General features: G+C 42.9%; 3 protein-coding genes and 1 pseudogene across 5 annotated transcripts; 1 reads left to right on the top strand and 3 right to left on the bottom strand.

Annotated features, from left to right (window-relative positions):
- The first annotated feature begins 2,890 nt into the window (after positions 1 to 2,890).
- On the top strand, positions 2,891 to 10,144 carry LOC143846895 (uncharacterized). 3 transcript variants are annotated; one of them, XM_077355491.1, is made up of 2 exons: positions 2,891 to 4,128; positions 9,164 to 10,144. In XM_077355491.1, exons 1-2 carry the CDS (start codon positions 2,978 to 2,980, stop codon positions 9,351 to 9,353), a joined length of 1,341 nt encoding a protein of 446 aa, XP_077211606.1. In that variant the 5' UTR covers positions 2,891 to 2,977; the 3' UTR covers positions 9,354 to 10,144. The 3 variants fall into 3 exon arrangements, with proteins under 3 accessions (XP_077211606.1, XP_077211608.1, XP_077211607.1); XM_077355493.1 differs by lacking the exon at positions 9,164 to 10,144 and adding an exon at positions 5,718 to 9,142 and having other exon boundaries at positions 2,898 to 4,128; XM_077355492.1 differs by lacking the exon at positions 9,164 to 10,144 and adding an exon at positions 5,700 to 9,142 and having other exon boundaries at positions 2,898 to 4,128.
- Positions 5,586 to 8,624, bottom strand: LOC143846894 (gallate 1-beta-glucosyltransferase 84A24 pseudogene; annotated as a pseudogene).
- LOC143846896 (putative carbohydrate esterase At4g34215) lies at positions 9,356 to 12,111 on the bottom strand. Its single transcript, XM_077355494.1, has 2 exons — positions 11,298 to 12,111; positions 9,356 to 9,703 (listed from the first exon to the last, which is right to left on the bottom strand). The coding sequence occupies exons 1-2, from the start codon at positions 11,925 to 11,927 to the stop codon at positions 9,383 to 9,385; spliced, it is 951 nt and encodes a 316-aa protein (XP_077211609.1). The 5' UTR covers positions 11,928 to 12,111; the 3' UTR covers positions 9,356 to 9,382.
- Positions 9,568 to 26,958, bottom strand: LOC143846897 (putative carbohydrate esterase At4g34215). The gene is made up of 3 exons (XM_077355495.1): positions 25,905 to 26,958; positions 24,425 to 24,664; positions 9,568 to 9,699 (listed from the first exon to the last, which is right to left on the bottom strand). The coding sequence occupies exons 1-3, from the start codon at positions 26,532 to 26,534 to the stop codon at positions 9,670 to 9,672; spliced, it is 900 nt and encodes a 299-aa protein (XP_077211610.1). The 5' UTR covers positions 26,535 to 26,958; the 3' UTR covers positions 9,568 to 9,669.
- Positions 26,959 to 27,363: the final 405 nt, after the last annotated feature.

Here is a 27,363-nt window from a genome sequence, read left to right as displayed (position 1 = left end):
ACCCTTCCACTTGATTAAGGATCTCATCAATGAACACTGAAAATCACTAAGGCGGGGAGATATCCCGTCCAACCACCTAATATCGTTTAGGGAGTCTCCTTCTACAAGATTATCCAAATCACTGCCCTCCGTCATTTTAATACCCTGAAGGACTACTCTGACTTTAGCCTCATTTGAATCCCCGACATTGATCGGGCAAGAAAAGGATCATATTCATCCCTAATAAGCCCTCCAATACCTGAAGCTTTTGACTTCATTCTTAAATATGCGCACCCATTTTTCTCTTTCTAAAGGACCCAGATAAAAGCCAACAATACCAGCTTCCATAAGGTCCTTGCATTGCTAGGCTACAACATAATATCTGCTACCTAGGAGCTCCTTGAAGGACGCTGAGAACAACTGCAAGACCCTGAATAGATCTAGGATTTTGGCCCATACGTCCTTGGTGCACTTGTAGTAAATGAACATATGATCCATTTACTCACTCGCCCCCACACATTGGGCACCGTGATCAACAATCAGCATCTAATAATGGTGGAGGTGATCAATGGTCTAAATCTCGTAGTGGCTAGTTGTCTATCCAAACATGTAGACTCTTAGAGGAGCTGGAATGGACCAGACCTTCGAAAGATGCGAGAGAAGGGAGGAGGGAGCGTGATCCACTTATCTATCAAAGAAGTTTTTTTTTTTTTTTTTTTGAAATAACGATTTGTATAAAATGACAAGGGAGCACCCGAGAAGGGGCAAACCAGAGAATAAAAACAAGAAAGAAGAAACAGGGAAGAAGAAGAAAAGATACAACAAAAATAATAAAACTATATTACGGGGGAAGAAGATCGAACCAGAGAATACTCTCCCTCTTCGTTTGCCGACCTCCAAACGTGTTTAAAGACAATAGCCGAACCCACAGCAAAATCCTAAATTTCATCAAAAAACGCCAAAAAGAAGTTTCTTCTAAACACAATTTTCCAGTAAATTCTATCACCATCGTCTCTCACTAAACAATCCTGAAGAAAGGCCTCACCATTCAAGGACACTCTAAATAGATCTGGGAAATGCACCACGAGAGGTTTAAAAGAGCGGCATTTGCGGCTAAAACTTCACTCTATCTTCTCCGTAAATGACATTTGCGGCTAAAACTTCACTCTATCTTCTCCATAAATGACTTTGTATCTGATAACTTCTTGAAATTTAAAGTGCTGCCTTAATATATCCCTCTAGCCAATTTATCATCCGATGTAGGGGTGTAAACGGACCGAATTCGAATCGGATAGTGCTATATCTGAATTCGAATTCGATTACAATATTCAATATCTGTATCCGTATCCGTATCCGAATCCGACAGATAATTATTATTCGTTACAGAATTCGCATCCGACGGATATTATTCGAATTCGGATATTATCCGTATCCGTTTATCCGGATTCAAATCGTATCCGAATATCCAAATTCGAATAAATCATATCTGAATGTCCGAATTCGTATCCGTATCCGAATTCGATTCATGTTTGTAACTTTAAATCAACTGGTTAAATATCCAAAATTATCTAATTGAAGTTGAATTTGAATGCGAATATCCGCATCCGTAACCGGATATCCGAGTTTGCATCCGAATCCGGATATCCGAATTCGAATACGAATTCGGATATACAGATACGGATGCGGATATTCGGGATAAACGGATGTACTTGTCGGATTCGGATGTTAAACGGATCGGATGCACCATTTATCAGATTCGGATCGTTAAGAACCGGATATCTCCTAAACGGATTCGGATAATATCCGCTTGAAGCGGATTCAGATAATATTCGCTTTAAACTGATTCGGATGCAGACGGTAATCGAATTTTCGAATATCCATTTACACTCCTAATCCGATGTCCAATTGCCCTCCATAACATCGTACTTGGTTTCGATTACTTTTCACCTGAGATCTGAGATTGCAATGATGGCAGATTCTCAATAAAAACTTGGTTAATTTCACTTAAAATAGCTTGGAACCACGCTAATTTAGTAGTGGAAACAACCCGAGTTGCATTTAGCTTTGATCGATGAAAGTGAAATAAGGGGCTGTTTAACAGAATAGTATAAGATTTGATCCATGAGAGACGCTTCCAACGAATGTGAATGGTTGGTCATCATCAAATAATCGTCAGATTAAGTAATCGGGGCAAAAGATGTAGAAGCACGCAATAAAAGAGTGACAAACAAACCCCAGCTTACCTATTTCAAAAAAAAAAAAAGAGTGACAAACATCCGGATGATGCATACGTAAAGAGAGATACAGCCCGGCCATAGTCAGGCACTATACTGCACCAACAATGTTTTGATATAGTGTAGGATCTGCAAGTGGGTCCCATCATATGCAATAGCTTTTTGGTAGAGGCCACTCAATTTGTTTTACAATCAAGGGTCCCAATCACCATTGAACTGTGCCATGTTTGCTATCAATGGTGATGATTAATTCTATAGTCTCACATTGAGACTATAGATCGGTGATCTTGTAGCGCGTCATGACCTGAGGTGACCCATTCAATAATTAATGGTTTAGCATTTTTATGGCAGAAGGGTATAAGAAGCTTGATGGATGAAGGACCCTCACTGACATTGAGCCCAAGTTATGGATCCCGGTCAGACCAATGGCCCTGTGAGTGTCATTATCAAGATATTGTACTGAAGAAATTAGTCCCCCATAGTCCTTCAAGGGGCTTTGGTAATTTCACTATAAAAGTAGGGAAACGATATCAACACAACCATGTTTATATATTCCCACTAAAGCATGTTGTCTTTTAGTGTTTAAAGGGCAGTCAAAAGCTTATTACAGTTCCCAAAAAGTTCTATTCATGCCACTTAAAAGAGAAAAGACAAGCCACGTATGTGCATTAAAACATGGTTGTGCTGAATCTGGATCTAATTACCTAAGTCTACTTCTTTTCTCCTCTTGTTAAACCCTCTCTCTCTCTCTGTTACTATTCATCATGTCTTCTGAGCCTCCATTACCATTCTACACAGCACTGCTTCTCCTCTGCCTCTCCACAACCCTCAATGCCCTCACCCTCCCATCTGATATCTTCGCCCTAAAATCCTTCAAATCTCAAATAAAACCCTCCTCCATCCCTCCCTGGTCTTGCCTATCCTCCTGGAATTTCACCTTCGATCCCTGCTCCTCCCCTCGTACTACCCACTTCATCTGTGGCCTCACCTGCACCTCCGATTCCACCCGAGTCATCTCACTCGTCCTCGACCCGGTCGGCTACATCGGAACCCTCTCCCCCTTCCTCTCCAACCTCACTCAACTCACCCACCTCGACCTCTCCGATAACTCCTTCTACAGCCAAATCCCTTCTTCCCTTTCTTCCCTCTCCAACCTCCAAACCCTCACCTTAAAATCCAATTCCTTCTCATCTAACCTCCCTCCTTCCTTATTCCCCACTCTCAAAAACCTCCAAACACTAGACATTTCCCATAATACCCTCATAGGCACCCTTCCACAAACCCTCAAATTCCTCTCCTCCTTGAAAACCCTCGACCTCAGCTTCAATTCCCTCGTGGGTCCCTTACCCAATCTACCCCCGAATTTATCCCAACTCGCCCTCAAAGCCAATTCCCTTTCTGGGTCTCTTCTCCAATCTTCATTCCAAGGTCTGACCCAGTTGAAGGTGGTGGAGCTCAGCTCCAACACTCTCACCGGGACTCTAAATAACTGGTTTTTCCTTCTCCCTTCTCTTCAGCAGATTGATCTCGCCAACAACAGCCTTACACGCGTCGAGATCTTGGACCCCACCGCCCGTTCTAGTGAGATCGTGGCCGTCGATCTAGGATTCAACAAGATCGAAGGGCAGCTGCCAATAAATTTCGTGAATTTTCCTCTGCTCTCGGCTCTTTCCCTGAGGTATAACAGATTTAGGGGTCCCATTCCTGGGGAGTATGGGAAGGAGTCTCTCCGGCGACTGTTTTTGGACGGCAATTTTTTAGAAGGTAGGGTTCCGGCAGGTTTTTTCCGGCGGAATTCCGTTTCCGGGAGTTTGGGAGATAATTGTCTTGAAAGCTGTCCCACTTCACTACCGCTTTGCTTTCCGTCTCAGAAACCCGTTTCGGTCTGCAAAGAGGCGTATCGGAGGAGTCCACGGTTAGTATTTTATTGAATTTGATCATATTTTTCTAGATTAATAACTACAAATAATAAGGTTGAAGATGTTGCTTGGAGCTGGTTTTTGGCAAGGGAACCCTTCATTTTATGCTTCCTCTTATATTTTTTTGTATGGGAACAAAATGATGGTATTTCCTTTGATAGTTCCTAGATTTACGCTACTGATGTTGGCACTTACCATGTTTTAATAATACCATGGATTTTCTCCTATGAAAATTAAAGACTATTTGAACCAAATTTTAATTGTATATCTTGAGAAAATCCATCAGGAGAATCCGATCTGATTGTGGACAAATAAACGGATAAACAGAAACAAACCACAGGATGAACACCAAGATTTTACGTGGTTCGGCCAAGATGTCCGCATACACTGGCGCAATCTTCACTGTGAGAAAATAAAATACAAGGATTACAACATATCCGCAAACTAGCAATCCCTGTCCTTTCGAACAAGACCGTACGTAAAGTAACCCGAGAAAAAACCGAAGATAACTCCCTTTCTCTCATTCTCTATTGACATTTCAAGAAATGGCGGATCTATTCACTCCATCAATAACTGAGCCGGATCTGGTCTACGTTACTTGACGTATATAGTTCGAAAAGGTATTGTTGCAAGCCTAACAAAACTAAGTTGTTCTGAACAACTTCTCTTTCTTTGTTTTCCCTTTCTCACCAGAACCGCACTCCTAATATTAGGAAACTGTGGTGGTGGGAAACAAGGCAACCTACCCAACAATATAATTTTAGAACGTGAAATCGGAAGTATGGGAGGTGCCTGCCTCAATCTGAGGACAATTTCATCAATATATTAAATATTGGGAGCTTCTTCAATTGCTGCTCCACTTTTTTCACTGTCGTTGTCATCAACATTAGACGATGAGTAGCTGGGGTACTCAGATGTATACACATTCGTGGACTATGACACATCAGCATGACTAGTAGTTCTAAAGAGATATCTCTATCAAGAGTTTTTATATGGTGCGCGCCCGAGGGTTACGTCCGGGTGGTACATCATAAGTACCATCGTTGATATTTGACTGTTGGATCAACTATCCATGGTGGTGCCCCTGCACTCGACTTTATGCTTGGGCACCCACTATCACTCAACCAGCAATCCACTCGGCAAATATAAGACCTCTAGTTGAGAGAGAGAGAGAGAGAGAGAGAGAGAGAGAGAGAGAGAGAGTAAATCTAAGGAGTCGTTGTCACTGGCGAATTTGTAGTTAGAAAAAGGAAGATGAAACCCAAAAAAAAAGTAACCTCACGTGAACCTTCATATGAATAACACAACACCTTGGCAGATGCTTTAACACTAAAAATGGTTTCCTTAAAACTTCATGGATTTGCTAGGGACCATCGCAGAAGGCATTTCGCAGACCAGCTGTTGCCTGAGAGAGCAGCCACCTAGGTTCATTTTTCAACAGATTTTGTCTTATTCATTTAATTCATATGAGGTGGCTGCTCTCATGCAACAGCCGGTCTGCAAAATGCCCTCTGCGATGGTCCCAAGCAAATCCCTAAACTTTTGTCTATCACTAACTCCTTTGTAGTGGGTTCTTTCACTACAGCTGACTTAAGTAACGGTACTAGCAAAGACTCCATTGCTTCCTTCAACACTGAGTTTACGTCCTCTGCGCTTAATGTCATCCACAAAGGCTTCTATATTTCGATTTGAAGACCCGCCTTGGGCCACTGCCTCTCTCGACGCCTCCTTCCAACTCAACGCTTTCTTCTTCATTTCCACCGCATTGTACCCACCTCCTGTGATCTCATCGATGCATCTAACCACATCCTCCTTCGAAACCAACGACTCACAATCCTTCCTCAGACGCATCCCCACCCCATAAACGTCCGCCAGAAACTTGGCATTCATCATCTGATCGCCAAACTGAGGAAATCCAATAACCGGCACGCCACAACTAATACTCTCCACACTTGAATTCCAACCGCAGTGAGTCAAAAAACAGGCCAACGAAGGATGCGAAAGAACTCTTTCCTGCGGACACCACGCCACCACCATCCCCCTCCCTGCTGTCTCTTCCAGAAACCCCTCCGGAAGTCCCATCTCTGACGAATTCTCCTCCGTCTTCACCACCCACAAAAAGGGCCTCCCGCTGTTTCGAATCCCCCAAGCTATCTCCTCCATCTGGTCCTGCCTCAGAACAACCATGCTCCCAAATGCCACATAGACAACGGACAAAGAAGGTTGCCTGTCCAGCCACTCTAGGCAGTCCACATCTTTCCACATACCACCACAAATGGCATTTCCAATTCCGTCGATGGATTTGAAGAGCGGCCCGACTGGTGTTAGCCTGACTCTGTTGAGTGAGTTGAGAACGGGACGCTCGAGCACTTCGAAGGAATCAACCAAAACCCATGAAGCTTTCGAGATGTTTTCAAACTGTTTCGTAATCGCTTCTATTAGGCTAACAATGGGATAGGATGGGAGTAAAAATTCGGGAACTTCATCTGGTTGTAATACCGGCAGACCAGGCAATTGGATGGTGATTTTCAGATTGTCGGTAGTCGGGAATCTGGTGGGATCACCATGAACATAGTGATAACATGTGGCGAAGGCAGCACAAGATTGGACCCAGAGCATCGTGCACTCGATCTTCATTTCTTCGGCCACGTCCATCACCCACGGTAAGAAGGGGTTATTTACGATGCAGGAAACGGATCGAGCCTCATCCGCTAGTCGAGAGATGATGCCAGCGACTGCCCGTGGACCTGAGATCTTGAGCTGTTTCAAGTAGTGGTCTAGGTCGTTATGTGTTGGGTCATTGATATCAAAACCGTCGGCGAAGAATTCGAACCGTAGGTGGCCTTTTCCAATGGGGATTGGGGTGGCATTGAAGAAGGGATTTTCGGTGCCTTCTAGCATTTTGTGGGAAAAGTATTGGGCAGTAGACAAGGTGACAAGAAGGCCCTTGGAAGCGAGGAGCTTGGCTAGTCTGAGAAAGGGGTTTATGTGGCCTTGGCTGGGGAAAGTGATGAGGAGGACGTGAAGGATTTCTTCTTCCATTTTTTCCAGTGAAAGAGACAGTGATCTAAAGCAAGACTACTCAAATCGTTCAAGTAAAAGAGAGACCAGCATACTCTGACAACGAGGTTGCACCTCCCAATGTCTTAATCAGACTTTGGAAGGGGTGTGATTCCCAAAGGATATATTAAATTCAGGAAAACACTTATAAAAAGTGCTGAAAATAATGAATTCATCATCGAAGTGCTGAAAATAATGAATTCATCATGGGAGGCAGAACCGTCTTGACTCTCATAATTCCAAGAAGGCATCTTTCTTGAAAGGCCACCTCTCTCCTGTAAGCTTTTTCCGCATGCCAAGGCTTATCTCTGCTGATAGACGTGAATGGCTTGAAAGAAGATTCACCTCTGAGGAAATTGAAGAAGACCTCGCTACCATGAAGAAAGACCAGGCTCCGGGTTCGGATGGATTCTCCATGGCCTTCTATCACAGATATTGGGACCAAATCAAGGAGGATGCACTGACATTTATGAATGAATTCCATGAAAGGGGTACCATCCACCGAGGAGGTAACTCGACATTCATATCCCTTATACCTAAAAGGGATGGGGCTGTAGAGTTGAAAGACTTCAGACCAATCAGTCTTGTGCAGGGCATGTACAAGATATTGGCTAAAGTACTGGCGAGGCGTTTATCCTCTGTCATGGGTGAGATAATCTCTAAATATCAAGGTGCATTTGTCAGTAACCGGCATATTTTGGACGGAATTCTTATTGCCAATGAAGTAATTGATTCCGCCAAAAGAGATGGTAATACTGGCATCATCGTTAGAATGGATCTGGAGAAGGCATATGATCGCGTGGACTTGCAATTCCTTGACTTCACTCTAGAAAAAATGGGATTCGGATATCGGTGGAGAAGATGGATTAGAGCATGCCTAGCCTCTGCTACATTCTCAATCCTTGTTAACGGATCCCTGGCGGGTTACTTTGGAAGCTCCTGTGGTCTTAGACAGGGAGACCCTCTTTCGCCTTACCTCTTATAATGGTGGCCGAAACACTGAGCCTCATCATAAGTAAAGCTGAAACCAAAGGCTACTTTACAGGGCTGAGACCTAGTTGGAACTCTGAGACGGTGTCGCATTTACAATTCGCCGACGACACTATTCTCCTAATTGAAGATGGGGTTTGTCATATGGCGAGCATTAGAAGAATGTTCTGGTGGTTTGAGATTGTTTCGGGTCTAAAAATCAACTTCTCCAAAAGTGTAGTGGCGGGAATAAATCTCGAAGAATTTGATGTGACAAACAATGCTGCGATGTTGGGATGACGGGAGGCCAAATTGCCTATCAAATACCTCGGATTACTGCTGGGGTACGGGATCCCCAACGCTTCATTATGGGATCCTGTTATCGAACGAATCAAATGTAAACTGGCTACGTGGAACAAGCAATATCTCTCTTTCGGTGGACGTATTACTTATCAAAGCTGCGCTCTCGAATTTGCCTATGTACTACATGTCTCTCTATAAAATACCGGCAAAGGTGGCGGAGCGAGGCGGAGCGAATCGAGAAAATACATAGAGATTTTTTATGGGAGGGCAAAGAACAAAACAAAAAAAATAAAGCATTTGCTAAAGTGGGAGAAAGCATGAGGAGCCGCAAAAGAGGAGGGTTGGGCATCGCGGCTTAGAGATAAGGCCTTCATGGGAAAATGGTTATGGAGGTTCGGCATTGAGAAGGTGGCCTTGTGGCACCACCTTATCCGAGATAAATATGGGTGTGGATGGGGGGAATGGGAATGCTATATGCCGTCATCGGGTAAAGATTCACGAAGTTAGAAATCCATATGCACTGCAAAAGCATCATTTTCACCTCACCTTCGATTATGAAATACATTCATTATCTATTCTATCCGATTCTCCCTTACATGTATGTACGTGTAAGGGAGGATCGGATAAGAGCATCAGGAGTAGAAGAAAATAGGTATAAGAAATGGATTGGTTTTGATGATTCTTTCTCTAGGGTTTCAGACGAAGACCCTGTGCAGTGAAGACAACCGAATCATTTTTTTCAGTACAGAAGAAGATGAAGCAGCAGTTGTTTGTTCCAAGAGGTCAACTAAAGAGGTCAGTTTTTATATTTAATAAAAAAGAGAAAAGAAAGGTTGGGAAATCGAACCCTAGACAAATTTGGGAAAAGAAGAAGAAGAGAAGCCATTGATGTGGATGAAAAAATTATCAGTATGGATTCTAATTAGAGAGGGTTTCAATGGAAATGACGCCAAGAGCCTTTAGCAAACAATAGTTCAATAAAATCCATAAAAGAGAAACATGCATTTTCAAGCCACAACTCTGCAACAAATATTGCTTATTTTCCAACACATAGTTGGTTAGGAAGGCATCCGCCAACATCTTTCCGAGCTTCACTTGAGCATCGGTTGTGAGGTGCACTTGGTCTTCTTCAAGCTGCAATCCCTTGGCATCTACCCAGGAAACATTTGGGAGATTGATTCCCATTTGAGCTGTTCTCACCTTCTCTATAAAAGGTCGTCCTCCTGATGCAAGGGCTACCTGGGGAAATAATAGCAAGATCAATTCAGGCTCATCTACTGGGTCCACATCCACATCATATGTTTGTAAGTGGGGCCACATGCGCCCTGGCGTCTTATTCTAGCAGTCCTTTTGTTACATGAACGGCCACAAGAAAAAATTGCAAGTGGGGGCCACTTGTTCAGACATCCAACTAATAAGCCCCAAAGTTCTCTCTGATCATTCATTACAAGTCTACTGATATTGCCACCACTGTGTTTTGATAATTGGCCCAAATCTCATTGTCGTTTCTGTTATAATTGGCCACTAAGAGCTTTTTTGGGAAGTGCTATGGCTTTTGATAGCTGGCTAAATAATTAAAGACAAGGTGAGGTCGGCCCAATATCAAAACACAGTAGTGCCAGCATCATCACTAGACTTCAAAAATGACAAAATTACATTTTTACATTCCTCAATAAATCCTCCACAAATCAAAGGGGCTAGTTTGGATGCATATACTTTTTTTTCAAGAAAATTTTTAAGTGGAAAAGGAATTTTCCAGCATTTGTTAAACTTAATTTCCATGGATTTTTTTGTTTTCAGAATTGAAAATTTTCCTTGTTTCAAAGAAAATGGCAAACCTACTAAACCCTGGAATCTTTTTTCATGGAATTTTTTTCCTAGATCCAAACACTCCCAAAGGGTTGTAATAACCAAGTGGAGAAGCATTTGTGTGCCTTGGAGGTATATAAAATGGTTTTGACTAGGGCTGGGTCGGCTTTTTCAAAACCCTAGCCCAACCCTGGATCCCATTATCTCGGCCCTGACCCTGAGTCAGGGCCGGAAACCTCAACCCATTACCCGCCCTATAGGGTATTGTGCTGGCTCTGGCCCGCCCTGATTGGCCCTGATTGGGCCGGGCCGGGCCCGCCCTAATTGACCCTAGTGCAAATACCTGTTAAGAGTGCAAAAAATAAAGCAACCACTTATCATATGGAACAAAATGATCAATAAACAGAGAAAGGGAACAAAATAAGACAATATGAATTCAACAACATGCCGGCAACAAAGACAATTAATAATAATAATCTAAAGAAACATCAATCCAAGATAATAGAAAACATTAGCAAAAGAAACGTGCATAGATGGTTCAATTCTATAATAGAAAACTCAGGGGCGGGCCGGGTCACGGTACCAGAGGCATTAACCCAAAATCTGCCCGATCTAAGTCAGGGTAAAAAAAAAATGAACCCTGACCCGCCCTCAGGGTTAGAAAATTCAGCCCAGACCCTGCTCGGGCTCAGGGCGGGTAAGGGCTGACAGGGCCAAACTTGCACCCCTAGTTTTGACGATTGAATAAGTGGCTCCCACATATACCTCTGCCCATTCATGTGTTTCTGAGCTCTGAAGTCCCGTGAGGGTACCGCCCTTCATATTTGATCCAACTGCAGCCTACTTTTTAAGAGTCCGCAGTTGGATCAAACATGGTGGTACTTTTGTCGTACCTCCCACACGGGACACCATATAATTTCTTCTCTTTTAAGAGAAGATGAGCATAAATGAGTGCAAAATGCTAGAAAATGGGGTGGAAATATCAATTCCCTTCCGCAAAACACAGATTTAGAGAAATACCCACCTGAATTACTGGCAGAATGGGCATGTGGAGATCCGAACGAAAGTCTGTAATGAATTTCTCCATGTTGTTCTTGTAAGAATCGGCATCGATCAGAGAAACCGTGTCACTCTCACCCTGATACCAAAGAAGTGCTCGAATGATCCCACCGTTGGATGCCGCGTTGGCCCTCCCCAACATGTTTCTATATAATTGGGTCCCCCGCTCCCATTGGCTAATGTTAGTCGCTCCGATGGCACATGGTACTAGACCCACCACACCCATAATTGACCCATTGGCTCTAACTGCGTTGGCAAACGCCATACCGGGTCCGACCCCGCAGGTCTGACCCACATCGATATCGATGTGGAGAGGCTCCTGCGCTTCTTCCCACCCGAGAGCCGAATTGAGTCGAAGGATCAACGGATCGGATCGACACTCCGGTGGGATGATCCCATCCCATCTGTCTCCATGAACACCCCCTCTCCCGGCCATGTTACTCTGCCCAGCTAGAAGAAAGATGTGTTTTTCTATGATGCCGGAGTTCCCACTTTCCGGTGAGATGGCAAGGAGGTGACGATCGGCTAGTGAGGAATTTTCCGGTGTCTCCAACCCGGGATAAGCCACAAGCAACATGAAGAAGAAGGAACACATGGTTCTTTTCCTTGGAGTAACAGTGAAGTTAACTCAAGAGGGGAGTTTTCCTCCTTGGTGATAGAAGCAAGGAATATGATCTAAACCCTATTTTTCTAAGGAGATAAGGGCGAGAAGGGACCACCACTTCTTAAATAATCCAAATGTTTTAATCCCCACTACGAAAATGCGAAGCTCCAAGAATCTTGTCCATTGGACGACTTATAACTGTCTACGGGTGTCAATGTATCCAGACGGTCCGATGGACCATCCGAATCCGAACTTTAATGAACCGGATATAAGCATACCAAGAGGGTTCATGGGCATATTTCGGATTCCCAATCATATGATCCGAAATTTTTTGGATCGGATCCAGGCATGCTGCAAAAGTCCTTAGGGACAGTCACGATCCGAAATCATCTTACAGAAATACCCTCAAAATCATTACAACATCAATGTTTAGTAGGGGTATTCTCGTCAAAATAGTCATATTCTTTTAGTAGTTACCGGTTTCCATCTTTATTGAACGAAATCTCTTTTTCGAAATAAATCTCCTCTTCACGTGTAAGTGTCCTTTCCCCATTTGTGGAACGAACATCTCATCTTCATATCGGTAACCATCACCCATCTACTCCATTGACATTAATTAATATTTTGTCCCTAGTCATTGCTCTCACCCACGCTATCGCTAGTCATTGCTCTCACCCTCGCCATCGCAGCACCCTTGCCTTCCCAGCATCCGAGCAGTATGCACGGAAAACTCCTGCTAAGTTTTTGGTTTCTATTATTTTCTTAGAATACTGAATAGTGGATACATATTTTTTCCTGTTTTTAGTCACTTCTTTGAAATCGATCACTGCTTTTCATTATGGTGGACTGACATTCTAATTCTTAAAAAAAAAAAAATTTGTGTACTAAGCTTAGTAGGACATAATAGGACACTCCGATGGACGGTCCGATTTAAAATGGATCGTGATTGTGACGTGGAAAGTAGGATCCGAAGAACAATCAGAATACGATCCGACCGATAAGGAATTTGAATGGATCGTGACCGTGACATAGGTGGATCCGATCTGAAGTGGATCCGTTGACACCCCTATAACTGTCGTTTATAAAGCAGTTGAAACTAAGGTAGGAATTAAGCGTAGGAATTGCTAGGAAATGAAGACCTTTGAAAAGTCTTCTTTAAGTCTCTCTTTTCTTTTAAATCGAGACGTATGAAATGCGTAGGTTGACCAACTGAAGTAAAACCCGTTTTTTTTCCTTTGGGGTGCAACACAAATTTTTTTTCCCATTTTTAAGTAAAAAAATCTGTGTAAATTTTTTTTACTCGCGCCTTTGTGAAGATGATGGCCTGGATAAGCTTTTTCATTAAAAATCTATCTATTATACCTGAAACTAAGGTTTGAGATTAAGAATCTTATTTTTGGGCTGACAAACTGGGAGCTTGTCTAACATCAAATTAATCATCCAAATGGTGCACACGTCCTTTCACTGTGGTGGGATACTCAAAGAAATCAAACAAATTTACACTGCCCATATCCCAAAAAATTCTTATTCAAGTAATTTCCACCCAATTAGTCTATGTAATGTCTCCTAATTAAGAGGTCCTCTCTCAAATATCACAACTCGAAGAATAGTCTAAAACAAGTGAGTTCAAAGTTCAAACTGATTGGGCCTCCCCATCGTCAAGTAGTGCCCAATTAATCCTGACTGATGACTCATTCCAATACAACCCTTCTCCCCATCTAAATCCAAACCCAATACACAAAACACTCATAAAAAAAGAAAGAAAGACATGTATGCATAAGAATTAGTGAAGGGGCTCTGTCGATGGGCCTTATAATTTCCACACTTCATTAACACTACTATGAGTAATAATTAAGGATAATGACAATAATTTGTGGAAGAGTGTAGACACCCCATTTTGACCGGACCCTTTTCCCCAAAATCGAATACATTTCTGAAGTTGAGTCGAAGGAATAAGGAGGGGTGTAAATTTAGCATCTTGCTTGTTTTCCAAGCAAGCAAATTAGGGCTTTCAAAGAGGGGAGTCTCATCGTGGCAGCCTGTGGACCCCGATCCCGAGAGGACGGTGAGCGAGGGACGCGAGATCCCCCAGTCAATCCTCTGAGACCTCCACAAATGTGAAGGAGAGCTCTGCCAAGGAACTCTCGAAATTATGCCACTCACAGCATGGGTGGCGATATAAATGAGATACCTCTCAATTCAAGATATACCTATAACAAAGAAGAGTCACCATCCAAGGAAATGGGCCCTAGATCCCATGAAATACTCTGTTGCAACGGATAACCAGAGATGCAAAGGTCCGTGCCTGGTGACGAATGAGGAAGATTTGAAGAGCACCCCCAATTCGCCCAAGTATAAGCACTTGGTCTCTTATGCCATTTTTAATTAACTTTGAAGAGTCTTGGGCAAAAATCATGTGAAATGGAAACAATCATCCCCGAGAAAACGTCTATCTAAGCATGCATGACCCGGAAATGGGCGAAGAAAATGAACATCCAAATCCTAACTCATCACATCTAAGAAAGCAGTAAACAACCACATGCAGAGCTATAACTAAACAGACAATGATAGATATAATAAGATAAGGAAAGCAGTAAAGATCTATATCTAGACAGATAATCAAGATAAGACGAATGGACAGACGTTATAGCTAAGCAATCAAAGCAGTAAAATAAATACACTAGCATGCGAGCCTATGCAAGAGATAAGACTAAGAAAATGGCAATCGATCGCACGCTAGAAGAACAAACAAACTAGAATGCATAAGAAATCTCAGATGAGCACACAGCGAGCTAAAAGGTGTAAGAAAAGAAAGAAATAAGAAAATCAACGGTATGCGAGAACAAAAAACTGCCAGGAAAAAGAAAATGGAACACACGATAGGCTCAGAGGGCGATTCAAAAGGAATCAAGCCCAGCATTCTAATCTGCTGAAAATCGGACAAGTCTCGCGATCGTCATGACCTATCGTTGGGCTCAGCGAGGACAATCCCTGTGAAGGGACCACGCTACGTCATTGCCCGTCCCAAAACCCGATAAAACGTCGAAAACCGATGAAAATTGGAAAACCGCGATCGAAATCGAAAATGGAATGAAAAGGGAACTCCGAGTGATCTGGCGATCATCATCATTGCCCATTTTTGTTTTTGTTTTGAAATGTTTGAAAATATTTATTAAAAAGGTTTGACTGAACTTGGGTGGACCCAAGCTACCTACGTACCCTGCGGAAGGGATCAAGCCAACGTAGTTCGAAACAGCTTTTTCGAAAAATATTTTGGTGTTTTTGATGTTTTTTGTTGTTTTTAGATTTTTGTTGAGAGGGGGTTTTGGCTCAGGAGGTTTCCGTCCGTCGTCGCCTAAACTCGAGAGAAGTGTTCCCAAAATCGATGGAATCCCGAAACTCGAATAGGATCCCAAGGAACGCGAAGAGAATGGTCCTGAAAATAAAAGAAACCCCTCAAACCCTGTGAAGACCCTAAGATGGGGAAAATGATAGGAAGGGCAAGGGGTTGGCCCAAGAAACATTCGGTCATCGCCGGGCGCTGGGATCCCGAAATGCGAAGAGAATCCCAAAGAACATGTGAAAAGTGATCCTGAACAAGGATAAAGAAGGAAAAAAGATAACCCCAAACCCTAAAAGAGAAGTGTTGATGCATCCAAATGTGTAAACCGAGACATGTATAAATCACAAATCTAATTGATGAGGGCAAAGCATATAGATTATGAGCATTCGAGACGAAACAAATCAATTTACTGCATTCATTGAGATAAGGTACCACCAAGGTCAACAACTCCAATAGATAATAAGGATAGATAGCAAATCAGCAATGCAGAGAGAACAGTATGACATCGTGAATATTAATCCCCCGAAATCTAAGGTCTAACCTCACAATCGCACTTCTTCATTGCAGCCAGTTATCCTATTCCCCATGATTTCTTATTCTGATTATAAGAAGTTGAAATCCCATGTAAGCAATAGGCTCATAAAACCCCATGCTCCAACTCAATTTGGTAGGTGGAGAAATGAACAAGGGTCCGAGTAGCTTAACAATTATCCACATACCAACAACCCCTTAAATCACTCTACACGTTATACAAGGACAGAAATAATGACATAGCTTCAATTCGATTCGCTAAACGTGCTTGGTAGACAATGCTATGGATTTAGAGATGAATAATAGACCCAAAAACCAATATGTAGGGACAGTAGATTGATTTGGGGATCCTAAGCAATACACACAAAAAATCATAAATCCATGACCATATATCATCACAAATGAAATCCAAAAAATAAAGAAACCCAAAATATTAGCAACGAATGAGATTACCTACTTGGAGCAAATAGCAGATGCTAAGGTCTCTTTGGAGCTTTTAGGTATTGGTACCGGAAATGATGGCCGAAGGTTTGTAATGATCCGAATCAATGGATGCTCTATTGGATGAAGGCGATTGCGATTGCCGCACTTTTATGCCTGTGCCATTTTCCGATCGCTCAATTGAATCGTGAGCAAACGAGACCGCGGCATTGGGGGTAGGGTTCGCACCAGCAGGGTGATGGTGGCATTAGATGAGAGTGGTATGGCATGGGTTTGAAAAACCGAAGGAGGTGAAATGGGTGTTAGATCTAAAAAAGGGTTGTGCTAATGAAAGGAAAATAGGGTAAGATAGAGGTAGAAATGGGGTCAGATTTAATGGAGGTTGGAAGTGGGTTTTGATTGAGAAGATGGTTATTGTGGAGAGGATGACCGGAGTTAATGGTTGTGGGCGGTGGTCGGAGGTGGCACGGCCGGAGTTCTGGTGATGGAGAAATCGCAGAGATGGTGGAGATCGGGTTAAAAGTGGAGGGTTCGATGGTGGTGAAGAGATGACCGGAGATGGGAATGGTGTAGAGGTGAATGGGTTTCACGGATTCCGGATTGGGGTCGGATTCATGGCCGTCCGGTCGGAGATGGATGCCGGTTGGGGGAAGATGAATGAAATGGGTTTGAGAGTGGTGGCTGTAGAGATGGAAGTGGGTGAGGATAAAGGTAGAAGGAGAAGAGGGTTTGGTGGGTGGGTGGAAATGACATGGGTTTGGGTGGCCAGTGGTGGCTAGAGGTTGAAGATGATGGTAGTAGGTGGTCGGAGAAGAGGAGATGGTTCGGATTTTTTTACGGATTCCGGCTAGGATGGCCGGAGAGGACGGTGGTTCCTTCTTCTCCTCTCTCTCTCTCTCTCTCTCTCTCTCTCTCTGCAGAAAATCCCTTTTTTTTTTCTTCTCTGCCTCTCTCTTTTCTCTGATTTTCTCTTGGTGGCTCCCCTATCCGGCTCCCCTGTTGGGAGAAGCCAACATCCAGAAGCCCCTCTCTTCCTCCCTCCTTTTTTCTACAAACCCTAATTCGGTCACTCTTTTATGAAAGAGAAATGATATATTTTGCCCCATTTTCCTCCTGGACAGCCCCCCCCCCCGGTATGTAATTTTCCATTCTTGTTTGTTGTATAGAGGGTGGTTTGAGGTGAGAAAGGGCCCTAAAGACACAAGCTATATATTTGCTCCCCTTTTTCTTTCCTTGAACAACACCCTTCTATTATAATTCACACAACTTTCTCTTTCACTTAAACAAATGACACTAGCACAATCCAGTTTTGATTTTTTTTTGCACAAACTCAGCTTGTCTGCTTGTCCATTTTTCGCCCATTTCTTTTGTAATTTTGCGAGAGGATTCTGGAGAACACTAACAATATTTTGGGTAACATTCTGCGCTCAAGCAGACAAGGTGGGTTAGTGAAAATATCAAAATAAGGTTGTACAAATTAAGCCTCAGGACTCGGGAACTCAAACAAGGGGGTCAACGCCAAAACTTTGGGATATTTTATAAATTTTGGAAAACAAAGATTGGAGGGACCGGGGTTCGGAATTATGGCTCAATCTTGGGATGTTCAGGGTTCAACTTTAGGTTTTCCAATCTAAGAGTCAGGCTTCGGACATTAGGAATTGGCTTCGGGACCTCACTTGATTTCGGGATTTTACTCGACCTTTGGGATTGGTTCGAATTTGGGGGAAATTGGAGGTCAGGTCAAAATGGGGTGTCTACACATCCAAACAGAGAGAGAGAGAGAGATGGAGGGCTAAGATCAACCTAGAAAAAAAGACCTAAGTATAAAGCCTCTACCAAACTAGGGTTAAAAAGAAAAAAGGAGGAAAGAGGACTTGATTTTTCTCTTCGTAAGGCAGCCACAAAGAGAGGAAGGGAGAGGGTGAGAGAGATCCGGCCCTCATCACTCTGGCCAACCACCATTCTCCGACCACCTCCTATCGGATTCCGACCAACCCCCATCCCCATCTTCAATACCCCTTGTCATCTCCCCCATTGGCACCACCAAAACCCCCTTTCATTTACCCATTCACTTCCAACCTCCATGGATTCCGGTGGCCTTGCCGGAATCCGGTCATTCCCCTCTACAGAACCACCATCTTCTCCAAACTCATCTTCCTCCCTTCCCACCACTTCCACCACCACATTCATTTCTTCTCATTTAAGGTTGTAGAGCCCATTTTCTGAGAAAAAGAGAGCCGCAAGAGAGAGTGGAGAAAAGGGGTTTGAAACCGCCACAACTCCCTCTTCTCCGGCCAGCTACTTCCGACCACCATCCTCTTCTTCTTCATTTCTTCCTCTTACATCAAAACCCTCCCAAGCTGCTGGCCGCGTAAACCCATTTCATTTTTTTTTCTTTCAAACCCACCGGATTCCGGTTGGCCACCATTAACCCCGGCCGGCAACCTCCATTAACCCTCCTCTCTCAGCCACCTCCCATCATCCATACCCCTAAACCCATTTCCACCATTCCTAACCCAAAACCCACATCAGCACCACCTCCACCATCAGCCACCACCCCATATGTAACCCTCAAACCCTAAACCTATCCCCTGCTTTCGCCTCCTTTCCACCTCCGGCAAACCCATTGATTCCGACAAGCTTGCCGGAATCCGATCAAACCCATCCAATCAAACCCACACCATCCGATTCTCCCATCTCCCTTACCCAAAACCCATTATTCTTCCCACCACAGCTACGCCCATTTTCACCTATACACAGAGAGAAAAAGAGAGCAGAGGAGAGAATCACCAAACCCTAACCCATCTTTGTCTTCTCCGATGAGATTCCGGTCGGAATCCGGCCAGGCTCCGGTTATTTTCCACCTCCTCATTCCACCTACCTCTATACTTCTCCCATTTTCGGCGTAAGCCGGATTGCTATTGCTCCATTCTGGCGCAGATTTTAGGGGGGGGGGGTTTGGAGGTTTCTAAGTTTCGCTGACAGTTCAATCAAATTTTATCACATTCGAGCATCATTTCCAGCAATTTTCTACTAATTCTGGTGATATCCGCGATCTCCGGCAGCTCATTTCCGATAGCTTCATCGCCGGCCAGCCATCGTTCATCACTGTATCACACCCAAGAAGAGGTAATCGCCAGCTTACTTTATCTTTTGATCAAGTTCATTAGAATGAATTGTGTTAGTCATGGCTTGCTTCGCTGTTCTTTGATTCCCTATCATATTTTAAGCTATGGGTGATTGCTTTTGGTTCTCGTTCTCTCTTTGATTGGATGATGCTTAGTTCGTGGATATGGTTTTCAATCTCATTTTTTTTTAGTGGTTGTGGTCTTTGAATTATATCAAGATAGTTGATCTCTTCAAATGCTAGTTTTGGTATTGATTCTTGTGTCACTGATCTACCAGGAAAAAGGTTTATGAGAAACTCAACCTTCACAGGTGGGTTAATCTAATAAGTCCAGTCTTATCTGATTCTTTTGGCCTTGAATCCTGAATCTAGTGTTTAGGATTTGAAAATCTCGATTCCTATTGTGTTGCCTCTGTGTTTGATTTCTTTGGGTTAGTTCTGTTTCAGGCAGTAACTCTGATTGTGCGCTTGCCTCGCCCATGTAAAACACAGCCAGTAAGGCGATCTTTGTGCTTTATCTTGGAATGCCTTCATCTAAACCATGAAAGATATATTAGTGCTTGCAGGGTGTCCATGACAATCGCCACTAAATCTTCCGCATGTCTAGGTTGACTGGATCTTTGGTTGATTGCTCTTCCAAGTGGATCTTTAGGTTGATATTGATGAAAGTTTGTTCTTCTAGAAGCTCCCGTCTCCTTGTCTTGCTTATTCTAGGTGATAGCGTTTTCTTGGCCTTCCATCTTATAGAATTATCGAATACAGACTATTCTGTCATTTTTGGAGTTGCAGATTCAATGATCTACAACTATTGATGTGGGGCTGTAAAAGGTTTTTATCCAGACCTTTTAAGATCAACAGATGGTTTCCTATAATCTTCTGGGTTCTTGCTATTTTGGATGTGCTTCGGCTTGCCTAGAGTTGGTGCCAAGGGGTTGGACATGTGGAGCTATCTAGACACCTTGTTGTCTTCTTGGGCATAATCTGAATAACATTTTATGTTGGTACTCGACCAGAAATTTGGCAAAAAGTATCGAGTGGGGGAACCTTTGGCAAGTTTTTCTTGTGGCTGTTTTGGCCTGCGGATGAATGGATAGAGTTGCGCTATTTGTTGTCCTATTTATGTTACTTAATGTTTTCGTCTGTTCTATTTAGTTGTCTGCAATGAAGCCTCTTCCCTTCCTGCCTTAGAGTTTTTGCAGGTTAAGGGATTCTCTCCTCTTAGAGTGTTTAGCCAGTTAGGACCCTTCCTAAGTGGCTGATCGTTTAGTAGATCTTCTTATAGAGTTTTTGTCTGTCCCCTTTCGATTAGAAGTTTACCCTTTGGGTTAGAAGTTTTTCATCTCTTGTTTATTTAGGGTTTTCCCTCGCAGGTTAGAACTCGTCTCTTTTGGATGCTGGCTAAGCCTCGTCAGCTTTTGGTCATCTCTTTGAGATTGTTTACTCGTATCGGAATTTTAGTTCCCTCGTTTGTTTTCTTTCCCCCTAGGCTTTAGGGATCCCGTTTCCCTCTAAATTACTCTACCGCGATATGGTGGGTAAGGAGGCTCTTCTATTAGATCCCCTTTAGCTGAAAGGGTGTTAACGCACTTTTAATCGTCAAAAATATAAAAGCACTTCAAAAAACATTTGAAAACATCAAAAACCTTTTAAAAAAAATCTAAAGTGTTGAGTGTTTTTAGGAGCGTAGTTAGGAAGTTTTCTTTCGAACTACGTTGGCTTGATCCTCTTTCACGAGGTACGTAGTGCAGCTTGGGATTCTTATCCCAGGTCCAGCCAAACCTTTGTAAATAAATCATTTAACCCTTTTAAAAATACCAAAAATCTTCCAAAACATTGTTTTCGAAAAAAAATTTCCTCTAGAGTTAGGACTTTGTCTTAGATATAGAGTTTTAGAGTTTTGGTATTGTCTTTGATTTGTTGTCTGTTTGTTGTGTGCTTGTTTTAGAGTTAGGGGTTTGTCCTAGAGTTATAGGAGCGCCTCCGTCCGGTCAGTTGGCGATTCACATCGCCGACTGATGACTAGGTTTAGAATGCGCTAATGATCCCATTGTTTTCCTTAGGAAATACAGCCTAGTTACACATAGGTTGTAGGAACCACCTGCATTAGCTTAGGGCTAACCTGCATTTAGTTAGGGCATATAGGGTGTCCTAAAATTCACAATCCACTAGAATTTAAATAATCGTACAAGAAACTTTAATAACTAGTTCGGTCTTTTAGATCGAGTCTAGGATAGAGGTCTAGGTGTCTTAGGCATCATAGCTTAGAATAGGTGCGAAGAACTACGTTGCCTTGATTCTCGTGGAGGCGGGGATACGTAGGCTTCTTTGAATGAATACCAGACCATCCGAGGACTCGGGTTAAATCGTTTAGAGTCTTAGGATTTGTTATTGTATGATGTGTTTTCTTACTTTCTTGTATTGATCATATACCTTTAGCTGTAGCTTGCATGTGTATGTCCACCAGAACTTAGACACCAGTTAGGTATGTCACTCATAACTTAGCAATATTTAGGTGGCACCTCTTCCATTTATTTTTTGTGTGCTTATTATTTCTATTCTCAGGAAATGCATGCTTAGATAGACGACTCCTGAGGATTGTTCTCATTTCACATGATTTTTGCCCAAAACTCTTCGAGGTTAATAATAAATGGCATAAGAGACCAAGTGTTCGCACTCGGACGAATTGGGGGCGCTCTTCGGACCTTCTTCATTCGTCATCAGGCATAGACCTTTTGTATCCCTGGTTATCCATTGCAAACAGAGCATTTGTTTTGGTTCCATGGCGCATCCATGGATGGCAACTCTGAGTTATTTCTAGATATATCTTGGTTTCGAGCCCTGGCTCCGGATCAGGATGTATCTCTTTCCTTTTATATCGCCACTCATGCTATGCTGTGAGGGTGGCAACAGTTTCGAGAGTTCCTTGGCAGAGCTCTCCTTCACGTTGTGGAGATCTAGAGGATGTTAGGGACTCGTTCCCTCATCACCGTCCTCGAATCGGGGTCCACAAAGAGGAGGATGAGATTTGGCAAGAAGCATCAATCTGCTTGGTGGTTGAAATGATCCAACGTAGATTTTTGTGTCTCGTTGATGATTGAAATGATCCAATGTAGATTTTTGTGGGGAGGTAATGAAGACAAAAAATGAATCTCTCTGGTGAGTACGTTGGAAGGATGTTTGTATGCCCATCAAGGTGGGTGGTTTGGGTATTAGAAGATTTAGGGAGTTTAACCACGCTTTGCTTGGAAAGTGGTTATGGAGAATTGGCGAAGAAAGATCCCATTTGTGGGTTAGGGTCATTTGTAGTAAGTATGGTTGTTAGCCCGGAGGGTGGGAGTCTTTCGATAATTTTAAGTCAAAGGGGCTAACGGTGTGGAGAGATATTTTAAAAATGTCCCCCGTATTCAACCTGAATATTAGATTTAGGGTTTATGGAAGGGATAGAGTTAAGTTTTGGAGTGATTTATGGTGTGGTGATAGCCCGCTCAAGTTGTTGTTCCCGGAAATTTTTCGGGTTACGGTGAATAAAGAAGCTATGGTGAGTGAGTGTATGATTAGTAGGGATGGTGTTTGAGAATGGTGTCCGGCTTATAGAAGAAGGTTCTTTGCTTGGGAGTTAGATTTTGCGGCTAGACTTAGGAGGCTTTTGGATAATGGCTACATTAAAAGAAAGGGGATGGATAAGAGAATATGGACTGCAGATTCTTTTGGGTTTTTTTTTCTGTCAGATCTTTCTATACAAGCCTGATGCCTTGCCCGACTCCCTCTTTTTCAGCAAAGGTGTGGAAATTTCATTGTCCGCCGCGGGTTAATATCTTTGGTTGGGCCGCATGTCTTGACAGGATTCAAACCATTAACTTTCTGAGGAACCGAGGTATGTGGCTTGTTGATCATTGCCCCCTATGTCTTGCGGATGGGGAATCTGCGGATCATCTATTTATGCATTGTTCGTTCACCCGGTCTATATGGGGTCGCATATTTCTGAGATTTAGGATCACCTGGATTTTCCCTAGATCTATTGAATTGTTGGTGCAACAATGGAGCTTTGTGCCTTAGAAGAAGAAAAGGAAAATTTTGTGGGAAGTATGCTTGCTTGCCACTTGGTGGGTGGTATGGAAGGAGAGAAATGCGCGGGCGTTTGAGGGAATGTCCAAGGCTCCTCATTATCTTTATATGCAGATAATTGCTTTGGTTATTAATTGGACGAGATGCCATCAATCTTTCTGGTTTGTCTCAGTGTTTGATCTTTGGGAAGGATGGGGGGTGGTGTGCTTGAGTAGTGAGTGGGCTAATAAAGTTGTGCAGAGATGGGAACCACCGCCTCAAGGAGTGTTAAAAATAAACTTCGATGGTGCTTGCTTTGGGAATCTTGGTCCAGCCGGGGTGGGAGGTTTATGTCGTGATGATGCCAACAAGGTTCTTTGGTCTTTTTGGGGCCCTTTAGGTGTGACTGACGCTACGGAGGCGGAAGTCCAAGCGGCTTTCAATGGCATAAAAAAGGTGAGTAGGGACCGTCCGAAAAGTGTAATTGTTGAAGGGGATTCGTTTAATGTTATCCGGTGGCTGAGGGGTGAGATGGCTCCACTTTGGAGGTTTTTGGATCTTTTTGACGAAATGGAAGATATATTGGCGGAATCAGATATTGAGTTGATTCATGTTAGAAGGTCTGCTAACGAGAAGGCGGATGCTTTGGCTAGAAGAGGGGTGGTATGCATCTCGATGAATTGGTCTGATCAATTTCCTATCTGATGGCCTAGTCATTTTATAATTAGTTTTTATTTTTTATTTTTTGTTCTGTATCTTTGGGTATTCCCTTTCGGGTGTCCCTCCTGTTTCTTTTATAATATATGCCATTTCAAAAAAAAAGAAAAGAAAGGTTGGGAAATCGAACCCAAGACAAATTTGGGATAAGAAGAAGAAGAAGAGAAGCCATTGATGTGGATGAAAAAATTATCAGTATGGATTCTAATTAGAGAGGGTTTCAATGGAAATGACACCAAGAGCCTTTAGCAAACAATAGTTCAATAAAATCCATAAAAGAGAAACATGCCTTTTCAAGCCACAACTCTGCAACAAATATTGCTTATTTTCCAACACATAGTTGGTTAGGAAGGCATCCGCCAACATCTTTCCGAGCTCTACTTGAGCATCGGTTGTGAGGTGCAGTTGGTCTTCTTCAAGCTGCAATCCCTTGGCATCTACCCAGGAAACATTTGGGAGATTGATTCCCATTTGAGCTGTTCTCACCTTCTCTATAAAAGGTCGTCCTCCTGATGCAAGGGCTACCTGGGGAAATAATAGCAAGATCAATTCAGGCTCATCTACTGGGTCCACATCCACATCATATGTTTGTAAGTGGGGCCACATGCGCCCTGGCGTCTTATTCTAGCAGTCCTTTTGTTACATGAACGGCCACAAGAAAAAATTGCAAGTGGGGGCCACTTGTTCAGACATCCAACTAATAAGCCCCAGAGTTCTCTCTGATCATTCATTACAAGTCTACTGATATTCCCACCACTGTGTTTTGATAATTGGCCCAAATCTCATTGTCGTTTCTGTTATAATTGGCCACTAAGAGCTTTTTTGGGAAGTGCTATGGCTTTTGATAGCTGGCTAAATAATTAAAGACAAGGTGAGGTCGGCCCAATATCAAAACACAGTAGTGCCAACATCATCACTAGACTTCAAAAATGGCAAAATAACATTTTTACATTCCTCAATAAATCCTCCACAAATCAAAGGGGGTAGTTTGGATGCATATATTTTTTTTTCAAGAAAATTTTTTAGTGGAAAAGGAATTTTCCAGCATTTGTTAAACTTAGTTTCCATGGATTTGTTTTTTTCAGAATTAAAAATTTTCCTTGTTTCAAAGAAAATGGCAAACCTACTAAACCCTGGAATTTTTTTCTAGATCCAAACACTCCCAAAGGGTTGTACTAACCGAGAACTTATATGGTGACCGACAGTCAAAACATAAAGGGTGGAGAGAGAGAACCCCTCCACCCTTGATTTGCAATCCGGCAAAAGCTGCCTTTTTTTACTTTTTGTTGGATCGCAAATCAAGGGCGGGAGGGTTTGTCTCTCTCCGCCCTTTATTTTGACAGTCGGGCATCATATAATTTCTCGTAATAACCAAGTGGAGAAGCATTTGTGTGCCTTGGAGATATATAAATGGTTTTGACGATTGAATAAGTGGCTCCCACATATACCTCTGCCCATTCATGTGTTTCCATAGGAAACTATGATCATGCATCATATAACAACTCTTTTATATATATGGTGCCCGAGCTCTGAAGTTCCGTGAGGGTACCGCCCTTCATATTTGATCCAACTGCAGCCTACTTTTTAAGAGGCTGCCGTTAGATCAAACATCAAGGGTGGTACTTTTGTCGTACCTCCCACACGGGACACCATATAATTTCTTCTCTTTTAAGAGAAGATGAGCAGAAATGAGTGCAAAATGCTAGAAAATGGGGTGGAAATATCAATTCCCTTCCGCAAAACACAGATTTAGAGAAATACCCACCTGAATTACTGGCAGAACGGGCAACTGGAGATCCGAACGAAAGTCTGTAATGAATTTCTCCATGTTGTTCTTGTAAGAATCGGCATCGATCAGAGAAACCGTGTTACTCTCACCCTGATACCAAAGAAGTGCTCGAATGATCCCACCGTTGGATGCCGCGTTGGCCCTCCTCAACATGTTTCTATATAATTGGGTCCCCCGCTCCCATTGGCTAATGTTAGTCCCTCCGATGGCACATGGTACTAGACCCACCACACCCATAATTGACCCATTGGCTCTAACTGCGTTGGCAAACGCCATACCGGGTCCGACCCCGCAGGTCCGACCCACATCGATATCGATGTGGAGAGGCTCCTGCGCTTCTTCCCACCCGAGAGCCGAATTGAGTCGAAGGATCAATGGATCGGATCGACACTCCGGTGGGATGATCCCATCCCATCTGTCTCCACGAACACCCCCTCTCCCGGCCATGTTACTCTGCCCAGCTAGAAGAAAGATGTGTTTTTCTATGATGCCGGAGTTCCCACTTTCCGGCGAGATGGCAAGGAGGTGACGATCGGCTAATGAGGAATTTTCCGGTGTCTCCAACCCGGAATAAGCCACAAGCAACATGAAGAAGAAGGAACACATGGTTCTTTTCCTTGGAGTAACAGTGAAGTTAACTGAAGAGGGGAGTTTTCCTCCTTGGTGATAGAAGCAAGGAATATGATCTAAACCCTATTTTTCTAAGGAGATAAGGGCGAGAAGGGACCACCACTTCTTAAATAATCCAAATGTTTTAATCCCCACTATGAAAATGCGAAGCTCCAAGAATCTTGTCCATTGGACGACTTATAACTGTTGTTTATAAAGCAGTTGAATGAGCCATGCAGAGGGTTGAGGAACATTAATATAAAATATTCCACAAATTAGGCGTAGGAATTGCTAGGAAATCAAGACTTCTTTTAAGTCTTTCTTTTCTTTTAAATCAAGAGGTATGTAATGGGTAGGTTGACCAACTGAAGTAAAACCCGTGTTTTTAACTCTCGCCTTTGTGAAGATGATGGCCTGGATAGCTTTTTCATTAAAAATCTTTCTTTTATACCTGAAACTAAGGTTTGAGATTAAGAATCTTATTTTTGGGCTGACAGACTGGGAGCTTGTCTAACATCAAATTAATCAGCCAATTAGTCTATGTAATGTCTCCTAATTAAGAGGTCCTCTCTCAAATATCACAACTCGAAGAATAGTCTAGAACAAGTGGGTTCAAAGTTCAAACTGATTGGGCCTTCCCATTGTCAATTAGTGCCCAATTAGTCCCGACTGATGACTCATTCCAATTCATAACGGATTGGTTACGCTAACGGATTGGTTATGTCTATTTGGAAAGTAGGCTTCTTTCCCACCACATGCATTGTAAAGCAAAATTAGAAAAAGAGGAGCGTGGGGGCTCTGTTCACTTGTTTTCCTGGGAAAGGAA

This window comes from Tasmannia lanceolata, unplaced genomic scaffold (genome assembly GCF_043159265.1).
Source record: "Tasmannia lanceolata isolate RefF3 unplaced genomic scaffold, GAP_Taslan_0.1 ptg000015l, whole genome shotgun sequence".
In the NCBI taxonomy this organism is placed as follows: domain Eukaryota; kingdom Viridiplantae; phylum Streptophyta; class Magnoliopsida; order Canellales; family Winteraceae; genus Tasmannia; species Tasmannia lanceolata.
The sequence above is the reverse complement of the archived record's forward strand: the minus strand, read 5'-3'. Positions and strand labels throughout refer to the sequence as shown.